Source organism: Staurois parvus, unplaced genomic scaffold (genome assembly GCF_062004578.1).
Source record: "Staurois parvus isolate SC_StPar_1 unplaced genomic scaffold, SC_StPar_1.0 ptg000009l, whole genome shotgun sequence".
In the NCBI taxonomy this organism is placed as follows: domain Eukaryota; kingdom Metazoa; phylum Chordata; class Amphibia; order Anura; family Ranidae; genus Staurois; species Staurois parvus.
Genome location: NW_028317805.1, coordinates 6,412,531 through 6,435,000, shown reverse-complemented (window position 1 = coordinate 6,435,000; position 22,470 = coordinate 6,412,531). Strand labels below are relative to the sequence as shown.

The 22,470-nt window shown below is 39.6% G+C and overlaps 1 protein-coding gene across 25 annotated transcripts in view; it reads right to left on the bottom strand.

Annotated features, from left to right (window-relative positions):
* EBF3 (EBF transcription factor 3) overlaps positions 1–22,470 on the bottom strand; it is a 196,007-nt gene that overhangs the window by 16,596 nt on the left and 156,941 nt on the right. For all 25 annotated transcript variants that reach the window (XM_089669343.1, XM_089669379.1, XM_089669353.1 and 22 more), the window contains exon 11: positions 7,939–8,027. In XM_089669343.1, coding sequence (XP_089525469.1) covers positions 7,939–8,027 — 89 coding nt within the window. The remainder of the gene's footprint in view (positions 1–7,938; positions 8,028–22,470) is intronic.

Sequence of the window (22,470 nt, the reverse complement as noted above, 5' to 3'; positions counted from 1 at the left end):
TGCAGATAATTTGTTAAGGAACTGTTCTAGGCAGGAAAGTAATTTGTTTTTGCCCTGATTTCTTTCCATTGCTACTTTGTATCTCTGTGTATTATCCTGGGTAATTGAGGACCCAGAACTGCTACTTTTCCAGCAACAAAAGGTTAATGTTACACTTCATCTCCCTTTATGTAGATTAAAATACACGACGCAGTGTACATGCAATCAGTGATATTAGTGTACATGTAGGTTGTGGTTAATTATATTTTATCTCATCTTTGAAGAGAATACATCATAGCTGTCTGTATAAAAATGTACCCTGCGCATTTTGTCATTTTAGACCATAATTAGCGAAGCCATGCCAACTTTTGAAGGCAAAACAAGCAATCTAGGCACTGCCTGCAGGAAGAGTGAACAATAATGATTCTGCAGGAATGCTGTAAGTGCTCCATGTAGTTCACTTTGGTCTTTCAACCTATTGGAAAGGAGGACAGTTTTTTATTTTATATAGAAAAGGGAGAGTACTAAGTAAACATTGACTGTGATAAAAATACTCTACATACATAAGTCATCAGTTATGTGTTATTAATCAGAGCAGGAAACAAAAGCTTCTCTAAGCATCAATATTAACATATCTGCCAGTCTATATAAGGTCCTAAGGCAGCCATAGATGTTAGATGCACATTGCTCAATTTGGACCACGTCACAGCATTGGGCACGGATCACACATCCATATCTGTAGAGGGAGGCTGCACTTGAAAGTTGTATGATCTGCCATGCTGGCAGCTTCTATAAAGTGGTATAAAAGTAAAATACAATATGAATGTACTTGCATTCTTAGTACATAGAAATACTTTGTGCCAGAGAAAGAACATCACCAACTGGCTTTCACACACAAGATAATAGCACAAGTATATTGCACAGTACCTCCTTTACCACATGGTGGACCATAAATAGAGGTCATCAGTCCCATCCAGCAATAGCACTTACACATCAAGATCAGAGTTATAAATAATACTTGTGGACAACCCACATGTAACACAGATTCAATTTCTCAGGAAGTCCCCCATCAGTTTTAAAGATGCAGTCAAATAATGTTCATGGACATTACCCAATGGACCTCATGATGTCAGGTGGAAATTGTTCAGCAGCCTAATTGGTTATTTACTTCTAAAATAGAATTATATTTCTTACTATGGGTGTATGTGTTTGCACTTTGATCTATGGGCCTCTCTGGTACCAAATACTAGATACTGTCACACTTGGACTGATGTCACACTTGATATGTGAAGAAACTAAGACTGATGCATCCTGGATATGCTGGTGACATTTCTTGATAGATTGCCTCAGTGCTGGCTACCCCCCAGAGCCAGATCATCCATGAGACAATTTAGGCAAAAGCCTAGAATCCAGTGGTTGTCTAGGGAGGTCAGCTACAATCTTCATAATCCTGAAGTAAAATAGAGGATAGTGCAGTTGGTCAAAGCTGTACATCTGCCTGACACGTCACAAAAGAGGGTGTACTTGTAGGCCATTGGTTTCTGATGGGGCCTTGCCAGTACAGACAATGCAAATGGGACCTATTGTATTCCTTATTCATGTCAATTGGTTTGGGAAAGGAGGGGGGGAGAGTAGCAAAGCTGCTAGTCTAGGACTCCCATCCAACTTTACCATCCCCTGACTTTTTTGCCCGGCAAGATGTAAGCTTGAACTTCACTTGCAGTCAAAGTGATATGTGTAAGGCCAACAGTTAAAATTGCACTCCAGCATTACCTTCAGATTTCCACAGTTGTTCTGGCTTTCCTTTTGTACTGAAACAGCTTACTCTGATTTCACTGCACATGGTAAGCTTCTTACAGTGTGCATTAGAAACTGCAACAAGTCAGATAGAGCCCACCTCATTTCCTTGCTAGAGGATATTCAACATCCACTAGCTCTTTTCTCCTTGGCCTAACTGTCCCTGGCTCATCCCTTGTATTCATTAGATTGAAGTTCCTTCAATACTGGAGGTTCAGCACCACATGTGGGTGTTACCACAGCTCCCAGGAAGCTATGTACAGCACTCTGCTGGGCCCTACCACCAGCCATGATCTGCCTGCATTGCAAAGAGAAGCAGAGATCAGGTGATGTCATTGGCTCTAAAATAAGGCCTATAGTGAAAACAAAGAGTTTATTCAATAATTTCATTAGCTTGTTGTTGAAGGGAAAAGTAAGGAAAGACAAAACAAAAGCAGATTAAACCTCAGCTGTTAAAATAAATGTGATGAGGCCAAATGTTAGAACAAGAACAGATATCTTCCAGTAGGCTGGAAAATGTATATATCATTGATGCTGAAAATATCAGATCTTTCATTGTTCTGATGAAACATAAGCCTGTATAAAACTGGTATTTGTCTTTTTAGTGTACATTGTAAGCAACGCATGTATGCCTTATTGGTTTTCTGTCCACAGCAGAATTAACCATCAAGCCTTGTGCATTATGCATCTTCAGAAGAAAAAAAAAACTAAAAAAAGAAATCAATAATGTGGTAATATTATCAAGTCTGGGATGAAGTCAGCATTCATCCAGGCAGGCTTGTATTGAGATACATGTTTTACATCTGCACAATCCCATCTCATTGCTATTATTTTTTCTCCTCAGCTTCTGACACTTACAGCTGATTCTCTTCATTCCATTTTCTTTTTCTTTTTTTCATTCAAAATGTATGTTAAGGCCAATTGCTGTTTTACTTAGGAACCACCGTGACCCTTGTAAACCAAGCTCAGACGGCTGGCTTAACAATGATGAATCACTTGGCAGTTTAATTTACATGCCGCTGAACTCCACATTTGGGTCCATTAGAACAAAATCAAATATTTATGTTGTTTATTGAAACTGCTAGATTTCATCTCATTCAGTGGCCGTTTTAGATGGAGCCTGAACAATACCGTTTCACCTGAATTAAAAGAGCCAAGTAATGGCGGTCGACCAGGCTAGAGCGGCCTGTCATCATGTTCTAGAGCTTACGAAGGAATGCGCATTCTAAGTTTTACATCAACCTCAGGAAAAAAAAATCTATTTCTTATTTTGTTGGCAGGAATTTATTAACAGTGTGTGTTTTTCAGTTTGCATTTTTATGGTCTGGTGTGAACTTTTGTACTCCAAGTCCCATGTATTTATCACATCAAATTATTTGCATTGGATTTGGATGAATAGAAATTTGGTGCATAATGGCACTAGAATCGAAAAAATAAACTAAGAGATGTTTTTTTTTTTTGGTACACACTGCACCTTGCTCACTCTAATGAAACAATCTGGGGGAAAAAGATTGCTTTAGACTTTCTCTTTAGATTGTGATAAATGTGATTTATATTCACAAATCTTGTCCGTTTTCTTTGGCGCAAACTCCTTAGTATCGATCTGTCTTACTTGACATTGTGATATATACTTGCCTGCTGGGGGTGCAGAACAGTAAAACGATATATACAAGAAAAAAAGTTTTGAGACAATCAAGCTCTTATGCTGTTATTTTATTCATGCATAGAACACAGATATGTTCCACTGTGCCCTAGAGAGAACGCTGAATCAAGCTTCCAAATGAACCCCAGAGTGTCACTCTAAATGGGGTGCATTTGTAAAAGATGACCAGTCACTAGAGATGTATAACAAGGCCCTGTACTAGGTCCTGTTCTAATCTATTTTTAAGTGATATAACTAAAGGTTTGTTGGGTAAGGTGTGCTTTGTTCTTGATGACACAAAGGTATGCAAAAGGATTGATATCCCTGGATGTGTCTGAAACATGGAACATGATTTGGCATTGTGGAAGATTGGTCAAAGCAGTGGAAACTGCAGTTCAATCTTTCTAAATGTAAAATAATGCACCTAGGGAAAAAGAATCCTTTGATAGGGTCCATCATTGGGGGGTTATTTTGGATGACTGTAAAATGAGAAAACAGTATGGAAATGTGAACAGAATTCTAGGATGCATCACTAGAAGGGTCACCAGCAGGAGGAAGGAGGTCCTGATCTCCCTATATAGATCTTTAGTTAGACCTAGTTTAGAATACTGGGCCCAGTTCTGGAAAGCTCACTTACCAAAAGATATTCATAAAATAGAACAAGTCCAGAGATGGACAGCAAAAATGGTGAAAGGTCTGGGGCAGACTTGATAGACCACTTCCTTTTGTTTTCTGCTATCACTTTTCTATGTTTCTATGTAAGTATATTAAATGAGCTTAAAGGAGCTTACAGTCTAAAGTTTGTACAATAGTCCTACAAATGTGGACACTCAGGAGGCTGAAGTAAATAGAAAAAAAATTGATTTTTTTGGAGAAACCACAGCACCCCCATACAATAATGGAGATAAAATATAAACTCCAAAAGTGTTCCTTGCTAAAGTTAAACCCAAGACTACAAATCACTGCTACTGGTAAGTCACTAAAATATCTCTGTTACTTTACTCAGAAAAGACAATATGGAATTTCAGCTATGGAAAGTCATGTACCATGACTGTGACCTAGATATATGAAGCACATGAAAGTTCAGATAATAATTCAAATCTTGATTCTCATTAGGTATGGGTTACTAGGTTCTGGTTTCCCACTTCTAACTTATCTAGTTCATGGTTTTGCAAGAATCTGCCCCCTACTAGCTATAAATGGATACAGTAAGTCTTTTGGAGTATAAGACTTTCTGTGGCACAGACAATAAAGATGTATAAGCTAAATAAGCACAGGCAGTAATATCGGCAGTTTAGGACACATCCATTGGTGCATGCAGCTGGATTTATTAAATAAAAAAATAACTTCAAAAGTATTTTTCCATAAGTTATCCAACTGACCACTGCAATAGCAACAATCATAGCATTGCAGCCAGCTAGATTTTAAGGACAGGCAATCTATGTGTTGGCTGCTCACGATCAGTAATATAAATGCTATATTCAACATCAGAGTGTGGTAAATTACAAAATTCCAGTTTACTGTAATAAAAAAAAAAAACACAAAGCTTGTGTTTCCAACTATTTTATTGAGGGAAGCAGCCTCATTCCCAAAAAAAACTGGTTTAGAATTCTCCCCATCAACAATCAGATTCCAAAGAATATGGAATATGAAAATATGGTCAGATTCCAAAGAACATGGAATATGGAAATGGTATCAAAAGTGTAATGTCATATAGGAGCAGCTGGGAAAGAATTCTGTAACAGAGAGCTGCATAGAAGAAAAAAACACGTTATAATAAGAAGCCAACATACAGTAAGTAATTATTTCAAATAGTGTCTGAACAACTGGAAGTAAATATTAATTATTAACAGTCTGTTATAAAAGAGAACAATTTCTATAAGAACCCCTTATCTTTAATGATATACATCTGATCAAACCTATGTGGTGTGCATGATGGGTCTAAACAAGCCAGGAAGCTTTTTTTTCTTCTTTCTTTTTTTTTTTATCTAGTGCATTTAAATGAAAAGTCCCTGTAGATATTAATATGTGGACCTAATTTGCTAGCTTGCTAAGTCGGGGACTTATAACAAAACCTTTGTAAACAAAAGATTAAACTGAATCGAGCTTTAGAAAATGAAAGGAAAACAAGAGTCACATAATCACAGATCAGAGTGGGGCTGGTTAGATGGAAATCACTACAGGCTACTGGAGTGGAAAATGTTTAATTGAACTATTTCATTATGCAGGAAGTTTATGTTCTCCTTGCAGAATCGAAATACTTGTATCATGCTTCCTCCCCTTTCTTCCCTTGAAGAAGTACAGTCTTTGATTTATTCTGCCGCTACTTACAGAAACTCTGGCTATGTTACTGGAATAATATGAAATTGAAGGGGAGATGCCAATATCTCCATTTCAATGCAGACACAATGTTGACATTATGCTTGAATATGGACAATGCAGAAGAGAATAAAAAAAAACCCACACACATTGGAGGTTGACAGAGATGCCAAGGCTCCTCCTAACAGATAGATGTTACAAGTAAGCCACAGGCAAAGACAAGTCACCGAAGTGTAGGACAGATTCATATCATGTAGAAACCACTTCTACTTTTTAAATTATTGCTGCCTTTTGCAATGCAAACTCATCAAAATGACATGGCGCCATGATATTGCAAATAAGAAAGCAAAAGTATTGGCTATATACGTTTCATTAGTGAGCAATAGCAAAATACTACTACTAGAGGTGGGGATACTAGACCCCTTTGTCACAATCATGCCCAAAGGGAGAGGTGCGGTTCTCCATTTTACCCCAAACTTCTACATTTTGGTATTGCTCTTAAACTCATATGCCATCACCTGAGGGGGGAGGTGTAGTATCGTGCATACAAGAGCCAGGCACAGGCTCTCACTGTATTAAGAAGTCTTCTGTATCCCCTCATTCCACCCCCTCCCTCAGGAATGCGTTCAGTGTAGCTGTTTAAACCATCCTCTTGCCAAATAAGGTAGTGAAGATACCAGTTGATGTTGAGTAGAAAAAGAAGCTGTTATGTTTTGGGTGTAGTCAGAGAAGTGAGGATTTTCTGCGTGGAACATCTCGCACAGAAAGAGAAAAGAAGATCTCCCTGCCTTAATATCAAAACTAACAGTGGGAGATAAAAGCATCCTTTTGGTCATGAGACTTGAAGCTGCTTAAAACCAAGGCTGACTAGCAAGTACTTTAACCCTTTAAACTCCTGTTATCTGTTTGCTGTGCTGTTATGCTCTGTGTGTATGTATATATATATATATATATATATTTGGTTACATCTTCTTTCTGTAAATATTTCTACTGCACCCTTTTGACCTTTTAGTAATAAATCTTACTTTTTAGAAGTGTTGAACTGTTTCTATAGCTCCTGAATGTAACTTACGAATCCCTGCCGCTGAAGAGCGCTACTATGAGTATTTAACCCTCTGTATAACCGGTCTGTAGAGATAGCGGGATACTGACGGTTAACCAATCATCCTAGTGTATTGCTGAGTTTCTCCTTTCTCAGTATAAAAAGGAGGTGGTGGCAGTGTGAAGGGTTAATTGCGTAATTAACCTGACCCAGTAACAATCACTCTCAGGCTGCCGGTACATAGATTGTGGTCCAATTAGCTGGAAAATCGTTGTGCAGGGTGCAGCTGGGCGTGGCATTGTTATGCACGTGACATCGCGGTTTTAGATTGGCTAGTTCTTTGGTCACGTGTTTGGTGAGAAGGGCATGGATCTGACGCTGCTCCCGTTACATATTGGTGGCAACGATCATGGGATCGTCACACCCTTCATCAGATAAATGCTTTAACATAAGGGGAAAAGTATATAGATATTCCGATAGAATGTGTAAATCAGTAAAATGTAAACAAGAGAGTTTTCAATGGACAGACATCAAATTGGGAAACAAAAATACCTAAATTAAAACAAAATCTCTATTGGTTAAATCGATGAGAATACACCAGTAGGACAGCACCTCTTTAAACTGGGCCACATCATGAAGAATATGAACTATAAAAAAATGCAACAATCAAATCTGAAATCCAAGGAAAATCTGTTACTGCAGATTGTTTAATAACCATATGATTCATGGATTGGAAACTCTGCCTTGGTAAAATGCTGCTATGATTCAAGTAATTATTGATCAGAGTATGGGAACTGGCGGGGCTTAAACTCATGGCATTATACACTTATGGTTCTAAAATAAACCTCCATCAAATACACCATACTGTGGCATGAAGTCAGAGCGCTTCTTGTTCACTGGTATGGGACGTATTGAATAACATCTTACATGTAAAAGAAAAAAAACTTTTTTTAATACATTGGAAACAGAAATACATAATCTGCATTAAAAGAAGAGTCAGACTCACTGGCAGTATGGTTATTTATCCAATTAATGAACTGCTGCTCAACTGTTGACACTACGTCAGTAAATTATGCATAATCAGTGACTGTTTTTGGTAAACTAAAAATAGTAAATGACAAAATTACAAACCTTAAAAGGTTAACTGTAGGTAACTAACCTTTGGTAACCTTTCAGGATCTCCCGGATGCCTTGGAATAACTTTTTGTAATCTCTGAAATCCATAGTCTATGGTTGGTTCATTCAGGGCTGAAACATAAAATGTTTTACAGTAGGATTAGAATGGCATGAAATATTCATTAAAAGGTATCAAGCTGCAATTTTAGTCATAGCCTCTGAATACAGGAGTTTAAATTATACCAGTGCAACAATAGATTACATCATACTAATGCTAACGTAATTGATTATATCATACCAATGCTAACCCAATAGATTAAATCATACCAATGTTAACTCAATAGATTAAATCATACCAATGTAACTCAATAGATTGAAAAGCTTTCAAAACCAGTTTCTAGCATTTCATTCTACTAAGTTAGTCAACACATGGTATCACTTTAACATGGTACAGTATTCTACATTTAATAGATGGATATACACTCACCGGCCACTTTATTAGGTACACCTGTTCAATTGCTTGGTAACACAAATTGCCAATCAGACAATCACATGGCAGCAATTTAGGCATCTAGACGTGGTGAAGACTAGTTCCTGAAGTTCAAACGGAGCATCAGAATGGGGAAGAATGGGGGATTTAAGTGACTTTGAACATGGCATGGTTGTTGGTGCAAGACAGGCTGGTCTGAGTATTTTAAAAACTGCTGATCTACTGGGATTTTCATGCACAACCATCTCTAGGGTTTACAGAGAATGGTCTGAAAAAGAGAAAATATCTAGTGAGGGGCAGTTGTGTGGACAAAAATGCCTGGTTGATGTCAGAGGAGAATGGGCAGACTGGTTGCTGCAACATTCAGATAGTAGGGCCAGATTTTGGCGTATACAACATGAAAGCATGGATCCATCCTGCCTTGTATCAGCGGTTCAGGCTGGTGGTGGTGATGTAATGGTTTGGGGAATATTTTCTTGACACTAGCAAGGTGTACCTAATAAAGTGGCTGGTGAGTGTATACTGTATATAAAATAAATCAGTGTTACCTGTATAGGCCATGCACAAAATCACACGTTAACCACTCTTCACGGTGAACACATTGACAGACAACGCATTACCTCTATCCATTCTCTGCATTTTTCTTTTGCCCTTTGTACCTGTTAGAACATCCTCATTTCTACAGACTATATAAAGCTGCCATTTTGAAAATCTTGAATTTTGACTCAAATGGATCCTTTTTTTTGTAAATCTGGGAAGACATAGTGCATCTCTAAGCCATACTTTGTATTGCACGGGTATGACGACTATCAAACCAAGCTTTTCATACTAGTGGAACGGTAACTGGCAATTATGACATATGTCTGGCTATTGCCTTTTCCGAATTTATCCCCGTGGTCCTTTTTTGTCTAGCATATTGCCTGAGCACAAACCTAGCAGGAGGTGCACTTAATCTTGCAAAGCTTTAATAATCTGTGAATGGCTGACTACAAACTGATGCAGGACATATCATTCTACTCCTGCAATCCACTAGCCTTGTGAAATTGCAGGCCACAAATAGTAATTAATCTTTTTTTTTCCTACCCCCTCAAATTGTAATTTTGACTATGAACTGCGCTTGGTCGTAAATCAGCAACACATACTGCTGTGTACAGTGCATGAATCATGATCAGGAGTGTTCGACTGCACACGTTGTGTTTAACAAGCTATAGACGAAGTCACAGGGCTTTATTACCACGCTGCCAGACTTAACACAGAAACCAAGCCTGAAGGCCCAGGCATTTGAGTTGAGATGAAAACACTGCTCTTATTAGTGGATATTACCTTGGAATGTTGATATGATTTTTAACCAAGCAAGTCCACCATGGCAAGTGCATCATAAATCACAGCTTAGTTTTTCTGCCCAGCATACAAAAGCATTATTAGTTTACCCATTTGTTATATGAAAAGAAGGCTAGGAACTTTTGAAGACCATTAAACCAATGTTAGTGTATACAAAAGTGATTTTAACTAAATTTAGAAAAGATATACATAAAGTTTGTTAGAGACCATCTGTATGTGAAGATATCTGAGGCACAGCTTGGGTGTGTGGACAAATATATGTTCTTTACATCCAGGAATCCTACTGAAGCTTCATCTAGGCTCTTTATCAGAAATGTGTCAGATTTCCTTATCGCTATACTTGTTCCAGGTCAACAACTTCGCATTAAAGCCAAATCTTCAAGATAACAGCCAGGGAATAAGCATTCTTAAAAGGAGAGCTCAGCAATGGCAGCTTCCATAGTTCCAACAAGACAGAATCCATAAAGAAATGTTTTGGCTGAGCTGGCACCACACAATGGAATGGGGGTGGGCACTGACAATTTAGTTAACATTCTTACAATAATAGGAAATGTTATATGAAGGATAAGTAAGGGGTGTTTTATTCATTTTGGGAAGGCAATACCTTCTAATGCTCACCTTTGACATTGGCTCTGTTTTTTTTAAAGCCCTCATTTTGTTATTATCAATTAGTTCAACCTGTACTACAGTGTTTCCTGGTCCAAAATAATTAGATACCATTTCTAACAAGTGGTTGAGTTATTTGTCTAAACACGGAGCACTTATCTTGTGGACAGTCGTCCGTGTATACACTCGATAACATGACAGAAAGTTGAAGACTGCAATTTGATTTGACATTCCATCATGCATTCTGGAGACAAAGGTCCACATAGGAATGTGAAGTAAGACATTTTCTTGTTAATAAAGAATTGATCCAATGTATTGATTTTACATGACACGGCTTTTGCTGAGATTTTGGCCTTCTTTTCTCTCTCTCTCTCTCTGCTGTATATAGTAAAGGATTCTCAATGAATGCCTGGGCATATGTGACACGGCAAAAGTCTTAAGTCTCTCGGATGCATATTCTGTATATATAGGCCCCGCTTCATAATCAGGCTATTAATCATCAAAAGCTGTCAAAGTTGACTGGGTGGACAATTTGTCATGCTGATGGCTGTAGCCTACACATGTGTGCAAATCTGCGGTCTCATGCAATATGTTGGGCTTGCACTGGACAAAGGACAACATCCTAATCAAGGAAGAAAGATAGAAAATGGAGCCTTTATGTCACCATACACAGACAGCACATGTTTGTCAACGGTAACTGCTTTTAGGACAATCAGAACAGTCAAATTTCATGGAAATCCAATGGCCAGTGGGATAGGAATGTGTTTTTATCTTTCCTCACTGCCAATGGCAGTCTAGGTGTACTTATTTTGTAAGCAATATATGTGAAATTGAAAGACCTTTTGATGACTGAATTCATGGAAAAAGTCTTACCATTCCTTTGGTTGTTCTTAAAAATGCAAGCACAGAGACTGTCATACTCATATTTCTCTACTGGGTAGGAACATGTATGCAGCCAGATGGATAAGGATGGCAATGGCCCTAAAATCAAGTCAGGTGCCATTTTTCTGTCCTAACAGGTTCCCTGTGCCTTAGAATGCATGCCTTGGTACCATGCCAGATTGAAAACCTGGGTCTATAAAAAAATCTGTATTTAGTTTTATAACACATACCATCACCTTAACACTACTTAAATAAAAAAGAGAGCAGTGTTGAGGAAACAGTATCCCACAACAGACAATAAGATCACGGGTTTCATTTTGCACCCTGCAGTAGAGGATTCAGCTGCTATGGAGCTCTTTTGCATTCACCTGTGCCCATAAGCATCTCCAAGTGGGAGCAGAGAAAAGCTGAAATTCCCATCCTTTTGCCTGACTATCTTCTCTGCTTGCCTAATTACTGTGACTGTTTGACTTAATGAAGCCGGCATGATGAAAAGTGGTCAAGAAAAAGATAGATGGCTTCATGCTATTGATTTCATGCAAATGTTAGTGACAGGTGATAGAAGCTCTAATGCAAGCTTTCAGAAGCTTTATGACTTGTAATAACTATAGGCTTTCATCTCTGAACAGATATTTCCATACATTTGAGATGCACTTACAGGGTTTTCCTCTTTATAAATGTAATTGAGAGTGTCATAGGGACCCATTCTGGCCCTTAGATGTGTCAGTGTCAAACAATAACACAGGCTATTTTTTTTTTACTGCTCCTGCAGGGTAATATGATTACTCATAATTGTATCGGGGAGTAGAAAACTAAAAAGTATATGCCTTGTTACGAACCTGGACTTTGGACTATTCTAAAAATTAAAAAAACTAGTTGCCAGCACTGTCCCCAGCAGAAGCTTTGCTCCACCGCCCATCTTCTTCCAAGTGGAATGAGCACCAGCATTGTTCAATCTACTATGTGCAAGTCCAGGGTGTCATGGGCACACCCCTGAGGATGAGTCCCCACGCTGGCCTGGGCTCAAAGTACAATACTGTAGAGAACTTTAATGCTATCATGATTTATGTTCCGCTCTCTTCAGTATTGGAGACTACCCAACACCACCACAGGGAGAAGATCAAGGATGTCATGTGACTGACCAGATGACAACAGCAAGAAAAGTATGTATGAATAGAATTTTTAAAAACAGGTGCAGGAGTACGGGGCACGCAAAAATCCTGGAGTTCTGCTTTAAGTTGTGTTTGTCAAGCTAAGTCTGAAACAACATTTAGACCCCATGAACAGCATTCCTAGTTTCATTTTGAACCTTCTTGTTAAGCAGCCATATTGAGTCTACTCTGCACTTCTTGTTCATGAAGGAACAGGGAGGGTGGAATGGGGTGAACAATGCATCCAGTGACTATTGTATAAGTGTTTATACAGTATAGATTTTGTCCCTATTTTTTTGTACTGTTATCTCTGTTATAAAGAAATAATAAAAGGAAATGTGTTTACGTTAATGAGTGTAATTGAATGCACTGGGCTGTAAGCTTCCTTGTGGGCAGGTCCCACTGTCCTGAAGTTCTCTGGAAACTGCTACTGGATACACCAGCTTTTCATAAAAAGGAGTAAAAAAAATAATTCCAAAACAGTTGCTGCATTAAAATGGAACCTCTTACTAATGGACTGCAACCCACCAAGAGTTGACAGGAAAGCAAAGAATAAATTAAAGAAACAAACACTGATGTTCCACCCTGCTGCTAGACAAAATAAGGAGGAGAAGAAATTTCATTGGCAAAAGCTCAAAGTGAAGTAGGAAGCACAAGACCTTTTCCACACATCTAATAAATCCTTAGTGTGTCGAGTTTACAAGCCAAGAGTCCAGCAGAGCCAGGGCAAGGCACTGGCACGTCCTAGTCACACAGTACTGAGCTAGGCCAATCAATACCACTTTCCTGTTTTAGAACTGGGTAATTATGAGGTGGAGAGATTGCCTGACCTTTCACCTGCACTGCATTACTTTGCTGATATTAAGATAAATTGCCTGATTTTGGGTAAACATATGCTGCAATTCAAACTGTCAGCACTGGTTTGCTCAGGGATAATTTGTATTGATCTCCCAGCTTCTTCCCAATTTTGCTTACTGACCTCGTGGATAATTAGAGAAAGGAGCCTTGGGTAACTTAAGAGTCATGGCTGCAGAAGAAGTACATGAAAGAATAGAGCGGAATGTGTTTATCATAAAGTATGCGTGTCGCTATTTCTCGATCTCAGAGCATCACATGACCTTGTAGGAAGCACTGAAATTAGTCATCAAAATGTCAGGATCTCATGTCACTCTACACAGTGCAAATATTACTCCAGCATCATGTACAAAGCCAATTTAACAGCGACACTTCGACATAACATTTGGTAAAGGTTGTTAAAGATTTTTTTTTTCTTTTAAGGAAGACTGAACCCCAGATAAAAAAAACCCCAAAAAAACAAAACTGCACGTAGCAATATTAAGACCCTCTTTCTTGTATAAGGATGGTGTAATATTTGACTGCTGTTTGTGAAAAGGCATGCAAACAGATGAAAAGATGCATTTCTGAATGTCTGACTGCCTTAAAAAAAAAAAAGAAGTCTGGTTATATCTGCAACCAGATTGGACAGGTTAACGCTCTCTCCATTTTATTCAATGAAAGTAAAGCTGGCCATACATGGTTCAGTTTTTTTTTTTTTGTTTAGCCAGCAGGCCGAACAAGGAAAACTGAACCAATTTCCCCCTCCACACATTTGAGTTAAATGCGTATATCCTCTCCGCTGTGTCATTGTATTCTGATGGCAGGAGTCCCCCGCTGTCAGAATACACTGATCAAAGCTAAAATTTACAAGCCCGTTCATAAGAAGTTTATCATTACACTGATGTCTCATGAATAGGAATAGCCATAGATGGATTGAAATTCTGCGGATCCCTGCTGAATCAGCTGAATTTTGATCCACCTATAGGCAGCTTAAGGCTGGCCATACATTTACAATTTTCATAGTTGAAGGTAAATCTAAAGGAAATTGGGCAGACATTAGAGAGAAATTTGTAAGAAAATTGTATAGTGTATGGCTGGCCTAAGCCTAGGTTCACAGTAGTGCTGCTGCATAATCATGTGTTTTTCAGTGCATTTTTGCACGTTTACATGCATTTTGTATGCATTTTCATGCCTTTTCTTGTTGTAAGAGAAGGAGAAAAGAGAAATGTATTCAGAAACCTCTGACAAAAATGCTCAAAAGTGCATGTACGTGCATTTTATGTGGGCTTTCCATGCGCTTCCATTGAAGTAAATGGGGCAAACAAAGCACTGTACCACTTTTTCAAAAAAACAAACTTCACGGTGCTGCACTGATGTGAGCAGGCACCATAGAGAATAATGTGATTTCCATTAGCATGCATGTCAGCGCAACAGCAAACAGAAAAGAGAAAATGCACTAGTGTTAACAGAAATGCCCCTGCTGTGCTATTGTGTTCTGACAGGGGGACTGCCACCCCCCCACCAGAACACACCAGTCAATGCTCTCAGCCAATGGCTGATCAGATGCTGATCGGCAGACCTTTTTCGGTCATGCCCTTTGACAGAAGCCGGCCGAATGGCTGGTTTCCTGTTGGACCAGCTGCCGTACACATGGACCAAATGTTGGTCTGTTTTTATTGAACCGACCGATGCCACCCAATATTAGGCCCATGTGTATGGACCTTAGGAGTTATGCTAAATAACACAGCCATATTGTGCCAGCTGAAAGGTCATCATTTCAAAAAGAGGTCTTTTTTTTTCTTTTCAAAAAAAAGGTTAATGTCCGGGCTCCAGACGTTTCTTAGTTACTGACTTGGAATAAGTATACTACAAACAAAGTCAACATACCTGATCTGTATACTTGCTGAAAGCAAATGTTAGTATGACAGCCAGGAAGATAGTATTTTCAGGAGTAAGTCAGTGATGGCAACCTACTTCTTTCTCTCTTCTTGTTAATCAAGATTACCATCTAACCAACAACTAATTGTTAACAGCTTTATTAAGCATTTGTTTAAATGTATTTCTTGCTTTACTACATAATAGAATCATATCTCTGCCTTACATTAAAGTGCCTGTGTATCCCTCAAAGTCTGAGCTCTTCCTTTATTTCCTAGTCCATAGGCTTTGCTTTTCACACACATACTTTGAAGAGCTTTTTATCATTGCCAGGCTTATTCAATAAGGTAGTGCAAAGAGCAATGATGATATCCAAAGTGCAGTAACCACCAGCACCCCATCAGACTGATCTGCAATCAGCTCATTGGGCTGTCTACTGCACTCTGTACATCGCTCTTTGCCTCGTTGAATAAGCCTGTGTGACTCAATGAAAGCACACTAATTGGAGTAAAAAGAATAATATTTGGCATATAGAGCTCTGAATAGAGGGACAATGCTATCATTCCCGGTATGACAGATTTCCAGCCTCTTGTATCTGAAGCCATAAAGCAGGCTTCCCTTGTGAAATATCTCTGTATTAACTATGCAATAAGATATTAACATTCCTCATTTAATGGGAGGCCTTTTATCTGTTTGAAATACATTATTCGTCCTTTTAGAGATAAACTGTATTAATATCCATTTGAGCAGGCTAGTGCGGCCTAATGCATAGTCATTTTGGTTGGAGAGCTGCTATTTTAGAATAGGAAAATTACATAGCAATAAAAACCTGAATGAACAGGGGGAGTTGAAACGGCTAGAATCACATTCCATGCCAAATGAGGCAAGCAATCAGGCAGACCCTGGAAGAAGCAGATACCCTGTTATCAGAGGCAGGCCAACATCCACAGCAGGTCATACAAATAGGGTCTGACATGACCAAATATACTCCATGATTCTTCCGCCATGAAGCAGCCCGACGCTCCAAAACGATACATATTTAAATACTTCTGAGTGCTCTGGAGTTAATCCGCCAGCTCTCTGTGCATTCAAAGTCATAACAGGAGAAACAAACTAAATATTTAAGTCACTTGCGTGTACTTGGGGGATTAATCACGGCACAATCGATGAAATTTTAACGGTGTGTGATGTCAGTTCACGTTGAGAGAGCTGAAGCCAACATGGCAGGAGACTTCAATGTTGGGCTATCAGCTTGCAGGTTTAAGAAAACATATACATTAGTTATACGTATGCTTAATCTGGACCATCATATTGCATATAATATGAAGTATATTTCTTGGATAAACAGTATGCCAACACTGAAAATTTTCAGAGAAAGTCAAATGAGAATTAATTTGCAGCATATCTGTTACTTCTCTATACAATGTAGCAATGTCGGGATGTTTCTTAATTGTCTTAGCCCATATTTACCTTTAAAATGTGTAATATGAATCTTCTAATATAGGTCTGCTTTACTGTATATAATTAAAGCTTAAGCACATCAACGAGGCCATCTCATGGGGATAATATCCTCCTTTTATTTGTAGCACCTTCTTTATAAACAAATGTGTCACTCAACTGTAAGGGGTACAAATTCAAGTTGATCAAACACATCATAATGTTGCGTCTAGTTGTCTGCTTTTCTCCAGGATAGAAAAATCCTAAATCTGAGTCAAACCATAGCCCCCAAGGGGCCATAGGCAATGCAGAACTCACTCTGCTTGCCCGGTTGCTACATTCTAGAGCTACTCACTGCATGGATATAATCTAGAGGCACACACATTGCATGGCTACATTTCAGAGCTACACACTGCATGGCTACACTCCAGAGCTACACACTTCATGGCTACAATCCAGAGCTACACATGGAAGGCAACACTCCAGAGCTACACATGGAAGGCAACACTCCAGAGCTACACACTGCATGGCTACAATCCAGAGCTACTCATGGAAGGCTACACTCCAGAGAGCTACACACTGCATGGCTACAATCCACAGCTACACATGGAAGGCTACACTCCAGAGCTACACACTGCATGGCTACAATCCAGAGCTACACATGGAAGGCTACACTCCAGAGTTACACACTCCATGGCTACAATCCAGAGCTACACATGGAAGGCTACACTCCAGAGCTACACACTGCATGGCTACAATCCAGAGCTACACATGGAAGGCTACACTCCAGAGCTACATACTGCATGGCTACAATCCAGAGCTACACATGGAAGGCTACACTCCAGAGCTACATACTGCATGGCTACAATCCAGAGCTACACATGGAAGGCTACACTCCAGAGCTACATACTGCATGGCTACAATCCAGAGCTACACATGGAAGGCTACACTCCAGAGCTACACACTGCTTGGCTACAAACCAGAGCAACACAGTGCATTATTATTATTACATTATAGAGGATTTCTATAGAGCCAACAGTTTGCACAGCACTTTACAGTATAAAGAGACAGTACAGTAACAATACAATTTAATTTTAGAGGGTTAAGATGATCCTGCTCCTGGGAGCTTACAATCTAATAGAGCTTGGATGCAGTCTAAAGCTACAGACTGCGTGGAGACAGCCTAGAGCTACAAACTGCGTGGAGACAGCCTAGAGCTACAAACTGCGTGGAGACAGCCTAGAGCTACAAACTGCGTGGAGACAGCCTAGAGCTACAAACTGCGTGGAGACAGCCTAGACCTACAAACTGCGTGGAGACAGCCTAGAGCTACAAACTGCGTGGAGACAGCCTAGAGCTACAAACTGCGTGGAGACAGCCTAGAGCTACAAACTGCGTGGAGACAGCCTAGAGCTACAAACTGCGTGGAGATAGCCTAGAGCTACAAACTGCGTAGAGACAGCCTAGAGCTACAAACTACGTGGAGACAGCCTAGGGCTACAAACTGCGTGGAGACAGCCTAGAGCTACAAACTGCGTGGAGACAGCCTAGAGCTACAAACTGCGTGGAGACAGCCTAGAGCTACAAACTGCGTGGAGACAGTCTAGCGCTACAAACTGCGTGGAGACAGTCTAGAGCTACAAACTGTGTAGAGACAGTCTAGAGCTACAAACTGCATGGAGACAGTCTAGATATTTGTGCTCAGTATTTGCTAGTGCTGACACAGCACACTGTACTGCCTTCATCACCTACATTCCCAGGCTGAGTACTATTTACCCTCATGTGACCAGTATCCAGGACAAACAGAACACTGAATCATATAAGGTACCATACCTATGTTCCTTTAAATGACTCCATATATTAAATGCCATATTTTAGTTTTGGGAGGACACCTCTGACTTGAATCACCCTTTATGGTCTAATTTCTCTCAAGTAGCAACACTAACCAAAAACAAACTGCGTCTCTGAGCTCCAAGGTCTTAAAGATGCCCGAATATTAATGTCCGTGGAGCAGTGTCCAACGTCCAAAGAATCCTATAGCTCAAAAACGTTGCCTGTATGTTACTGTATGTCCACCATACATCAGAGCCTGCGTCAGTGCTTTGCACCAGAGTTATTCATTTATTTAATTAATCCCTTTTGTGAACACGATATCCCTTTTTAAGACCACATGAAAAATATCCATGCCATGATCACAATCAATACCATTACAACAGGGAACTAGAATTATGCAACTGTGTATTTTCCTAGTTCTCAGGCCCAATATCAAACTGGAAACTTGGGCCGGGCACCTAAGCTTAAAGAGTAACTCCACTTTTATTGTGGAAAAAAAACCAATCACCTCTGGGTGATCAATATACAGTGCAGGGATTTAAACAAACTTGTTTGCAGTATCCTACCGGTTTCTGCTCTGAAGAGATAGCAATTTGTTTGTCTGTGTCTTTTAGATACTGATTCGGAATGGAAGAGTTTTTTCATTATTGATCACATGATGTACTTGCAGTGTTTTAATGAGTAAAGTTGCAGAGTCTGCATCCCCTTGGAAGTGATTAAACCTTTAGGAGTATCTAATCTTAGATTGTAAGCTCCAAGGATCAGGGCCCACCTAACCCTCTTGTATTGAACTGTATTGATGCTGTATTGTCTCCTGTTATATAGTAAAGCGCTGAGCAAACTGTTGGCGCTATATAAATCCTGTATAATAATAATCAAAAATTGATTTTTGTTGCAGAATATGCCTAATATCTGACTTGTATCTTAGTTTTCAAAATCAGTGAGCCAATCAAACAAATAGGAAATGACATCCCTGGAGAAGTTCCATTCTGTGTACAGAAAGTCTCCAGGTTGCCATTTTGCATTGAATTTTACAGAAAGTTACAAAACTGCAGATTGAAAAGGAAAGGTAATTTTTAATAACCTTCACATACAGTATGGCTTTTGTCACAATTACATATGCTATCTTTTTTTTTTCAATTTGCTATATTTTTTTCCCACAAAAGTGGAGTTACCTTTTACAAAAAAAAAAAAAAACTCTGGTTATGAAAAGCTTACAGCTGCAGAGAACCTCTCATGGAACTGTGACAGCATCTCTATGTTGGCTGTCATTGAGAAATCAGGCATAGGGATTTTACTTGGAGTTCCTGTGCCATGTGAGATGACAGCAAGAGCAGGGGCGGACTGACCATTTGGAAACTAGGGCACTGCCCGAGGGCCCAGCGTCAGTAGGGAGCCCCATGAGATGCCCCTGGTACCTTTTTCATAGGCTTTTTTCAGTTTGGGCAAGGACACAGGGGCCCCATGATCCCCTATTGCCTGGAGGACCCATGAGTTGTCAGTCCGCCCCTGAGCAAGAGTCATTTTCCTGTGAACTACACCAAACTGATATACCAGCCTTGGGTGGCCTTTGAATTATGGTGCTTTTTACTGCATCAAAGGTGTGTTCTATGTGCATTAGTATTAGGTGATAGAACTTTATTTATCTTGAATTGGCTGCGACCAACAGGAGTACCCTTGTATGCTCCGTAACAATGCTAGAGCAGATTTAGTTCCCGGCCTTGCTCTGAGTGCGTGGTTGGAACTGGAACGGGAAGATCCTGTAATGCAGGAAGTTGGCTTCTTTTAGCACTGACATGCTATTGTTTTAGCAAGTGTGCAGCCAGGGAAAGAGAGAGGGAGTGAGATGTAAATCTGGAACTGACACACATTTTCCTCCTACCAGAAAAAAAAAACCCTGCCTATAATAATAATAACAGGAAGGCATTCATTTGCTTTATTCCAGCTGCTGTTTGCAGCCATTAAACCGGTTCCAGTTTCATTTCAGTAATGATCATCTTCCTGTAACTTCCCAATCATGCATTTGTCATATTGCAGTCATTTTCTAGTTACAAACAGATCCTCATAATGAGGTAGTTTTTCACATTAGCAGTGTAACTACATAACAAGAACATCTGCAGATCCCTTTTAGGGGACAAGAGAGAGCGTCAATTTAAAAAAAAAAAAAAAAATCCTGGGTTCTTAAATAAGATACAACAGTCTTTTTTTTTTTTTTTCTCCTCCATTTTTGTCTCCTGCATCTTGCACGGAGCTTCGCAGGCAGCCACCTGACTGGATGAACACAGGTTGTAATGTGTAAAAATTAAATAAAGTAAAATTAAATTGCTCAATTCAGGGACATTCCTCTAGAGGGTGTTAGTGATTTCAGTGACAAAGTGCTATTTGCTGACAAGTCGTTTACACATTAAGCAGCACAATCCGAGGGGGGACAGATGTCAATAGCAATTATATCACCTAGTGGTTATTAAATGTCCCACTGATAAGTAAGTAGGTGAACTTGACCAGGTGTTAAAGACTGCTGTGTTCAAATCATTGTCTGCTAAAGAATGTCTCTCTTTAGCCCCCTGGATGCTCTTCAGCGCCTCAAAGTCAGAAATTGCTCTTACAAAAAGGAGAAAAAGATGCTTTAACCAGGCAAGTCACAACACTGAAAGGAAGTCCTTCAAGTGAGACTTCTAATAGATAAACTAGGTCACTTCAGATTTATTGAGGGCTGCAATTACCAATTACAAAATACTGGGCGATTATGTTTTTATAGTCTATCATCAGTTAAAGGTTCCAAAAGCAATAGTGCATCAATATTCAAGAAATTTGTGCAAAGTAAGTCATTGACTGGATTAATAGCAAGCATCATAAAAAGATCCCTTCTAATCAGTCGTGTGATTAGAAAGCCTCTGCCCAACAGCACAGAGCGGCAGATCATTCTACTACTGTTTCCTGGGTTAAACTTACTGCTTCCTCAGGCACCCTCCTGCTGACCGGACAGAGGTCATAATACAGATTAACTCTCCAATAAGCAGGCTAAAAAGCATAGAGAGGAGATACAGGGAGCTGCAAAGCTTTACGAGGAAATAGAAATATCAACCGCCTGGGTTGTGTAATGTGGCAGAGGCCTGTAAATTACAAGACAGCCGGACAAAATTACAAATTGTTTGGTAAGACAGGTCACATATATTATTTCAACTGTGCTTTTAGCAGCTTGGCTGCATGTCTACCTTACATAGAGGGATTCTTCATGATGTTACTCTGCTCTGTCATTATGACATTGGTTTACATTATTTATTCCAGATACTTCTATAGCGTCTTCAATTTACGCATTGGACAGGTTCACTTTAACAAACAGGTAGCGGACTTTATTTCAGTGCCAATTGCAACATTTAACCCTTTGAGGACCATAAGATTACGGAATGCCAAAAGAATAAATTTTTTGTTTTTAAAGTTCATACACTTCAGTTGCTGTAACTAAGCCATTTCATGAAATAATTGGCAAAAATCTAGGTCCATTTGTTGATAAGAACTAATATTTTGACTCAAACAAAAAAACAAAAAGTATTTTAAGTTCTTAATCAGATGATACAGGCAATTAAAAACATGGGACAAATACGTCCCTTGGTCCTCAAAGGCTTAAGGAGTAACAAGACCTAGTGTACCCATGCCTTCACCCATGCACACATGCCTACAATAAAGCACACTGCTACAATTCTGCCTATCGGCAATGACACGTTCTAAATGAGGTAGAGGCACTGATTGGCTGACGGCCCCAACAGCCAATCTGTGCCTCTGTCTCATGCGGGAGCGTTCCTTGGCCAAAGCGGAAAGGGAAAAGGTAGCAGTGGGGCAGTCATCAATGCAAACAGGTGTAGTGGTGCTCCTACCTTCCTTCAATCTGCAGCCCAACCCAGTGATCAGACTAAAAGGCTGCAGATACCTCTGCGTACTGTGAACCTATGGAGGGACAATCAGCACTCAGGTAAACATCAAATGGCAGTATCCTTTATGGAAATGACACAAAACAGCAGTAAAGCATCCAACACATTTCGGCTGTCAGGCCTTAGTCAAAGCCATGACTAAGGCCTGATGGCCAAAATGCTTTGGCTATTTTACAGCTATTTCATGTCATTTC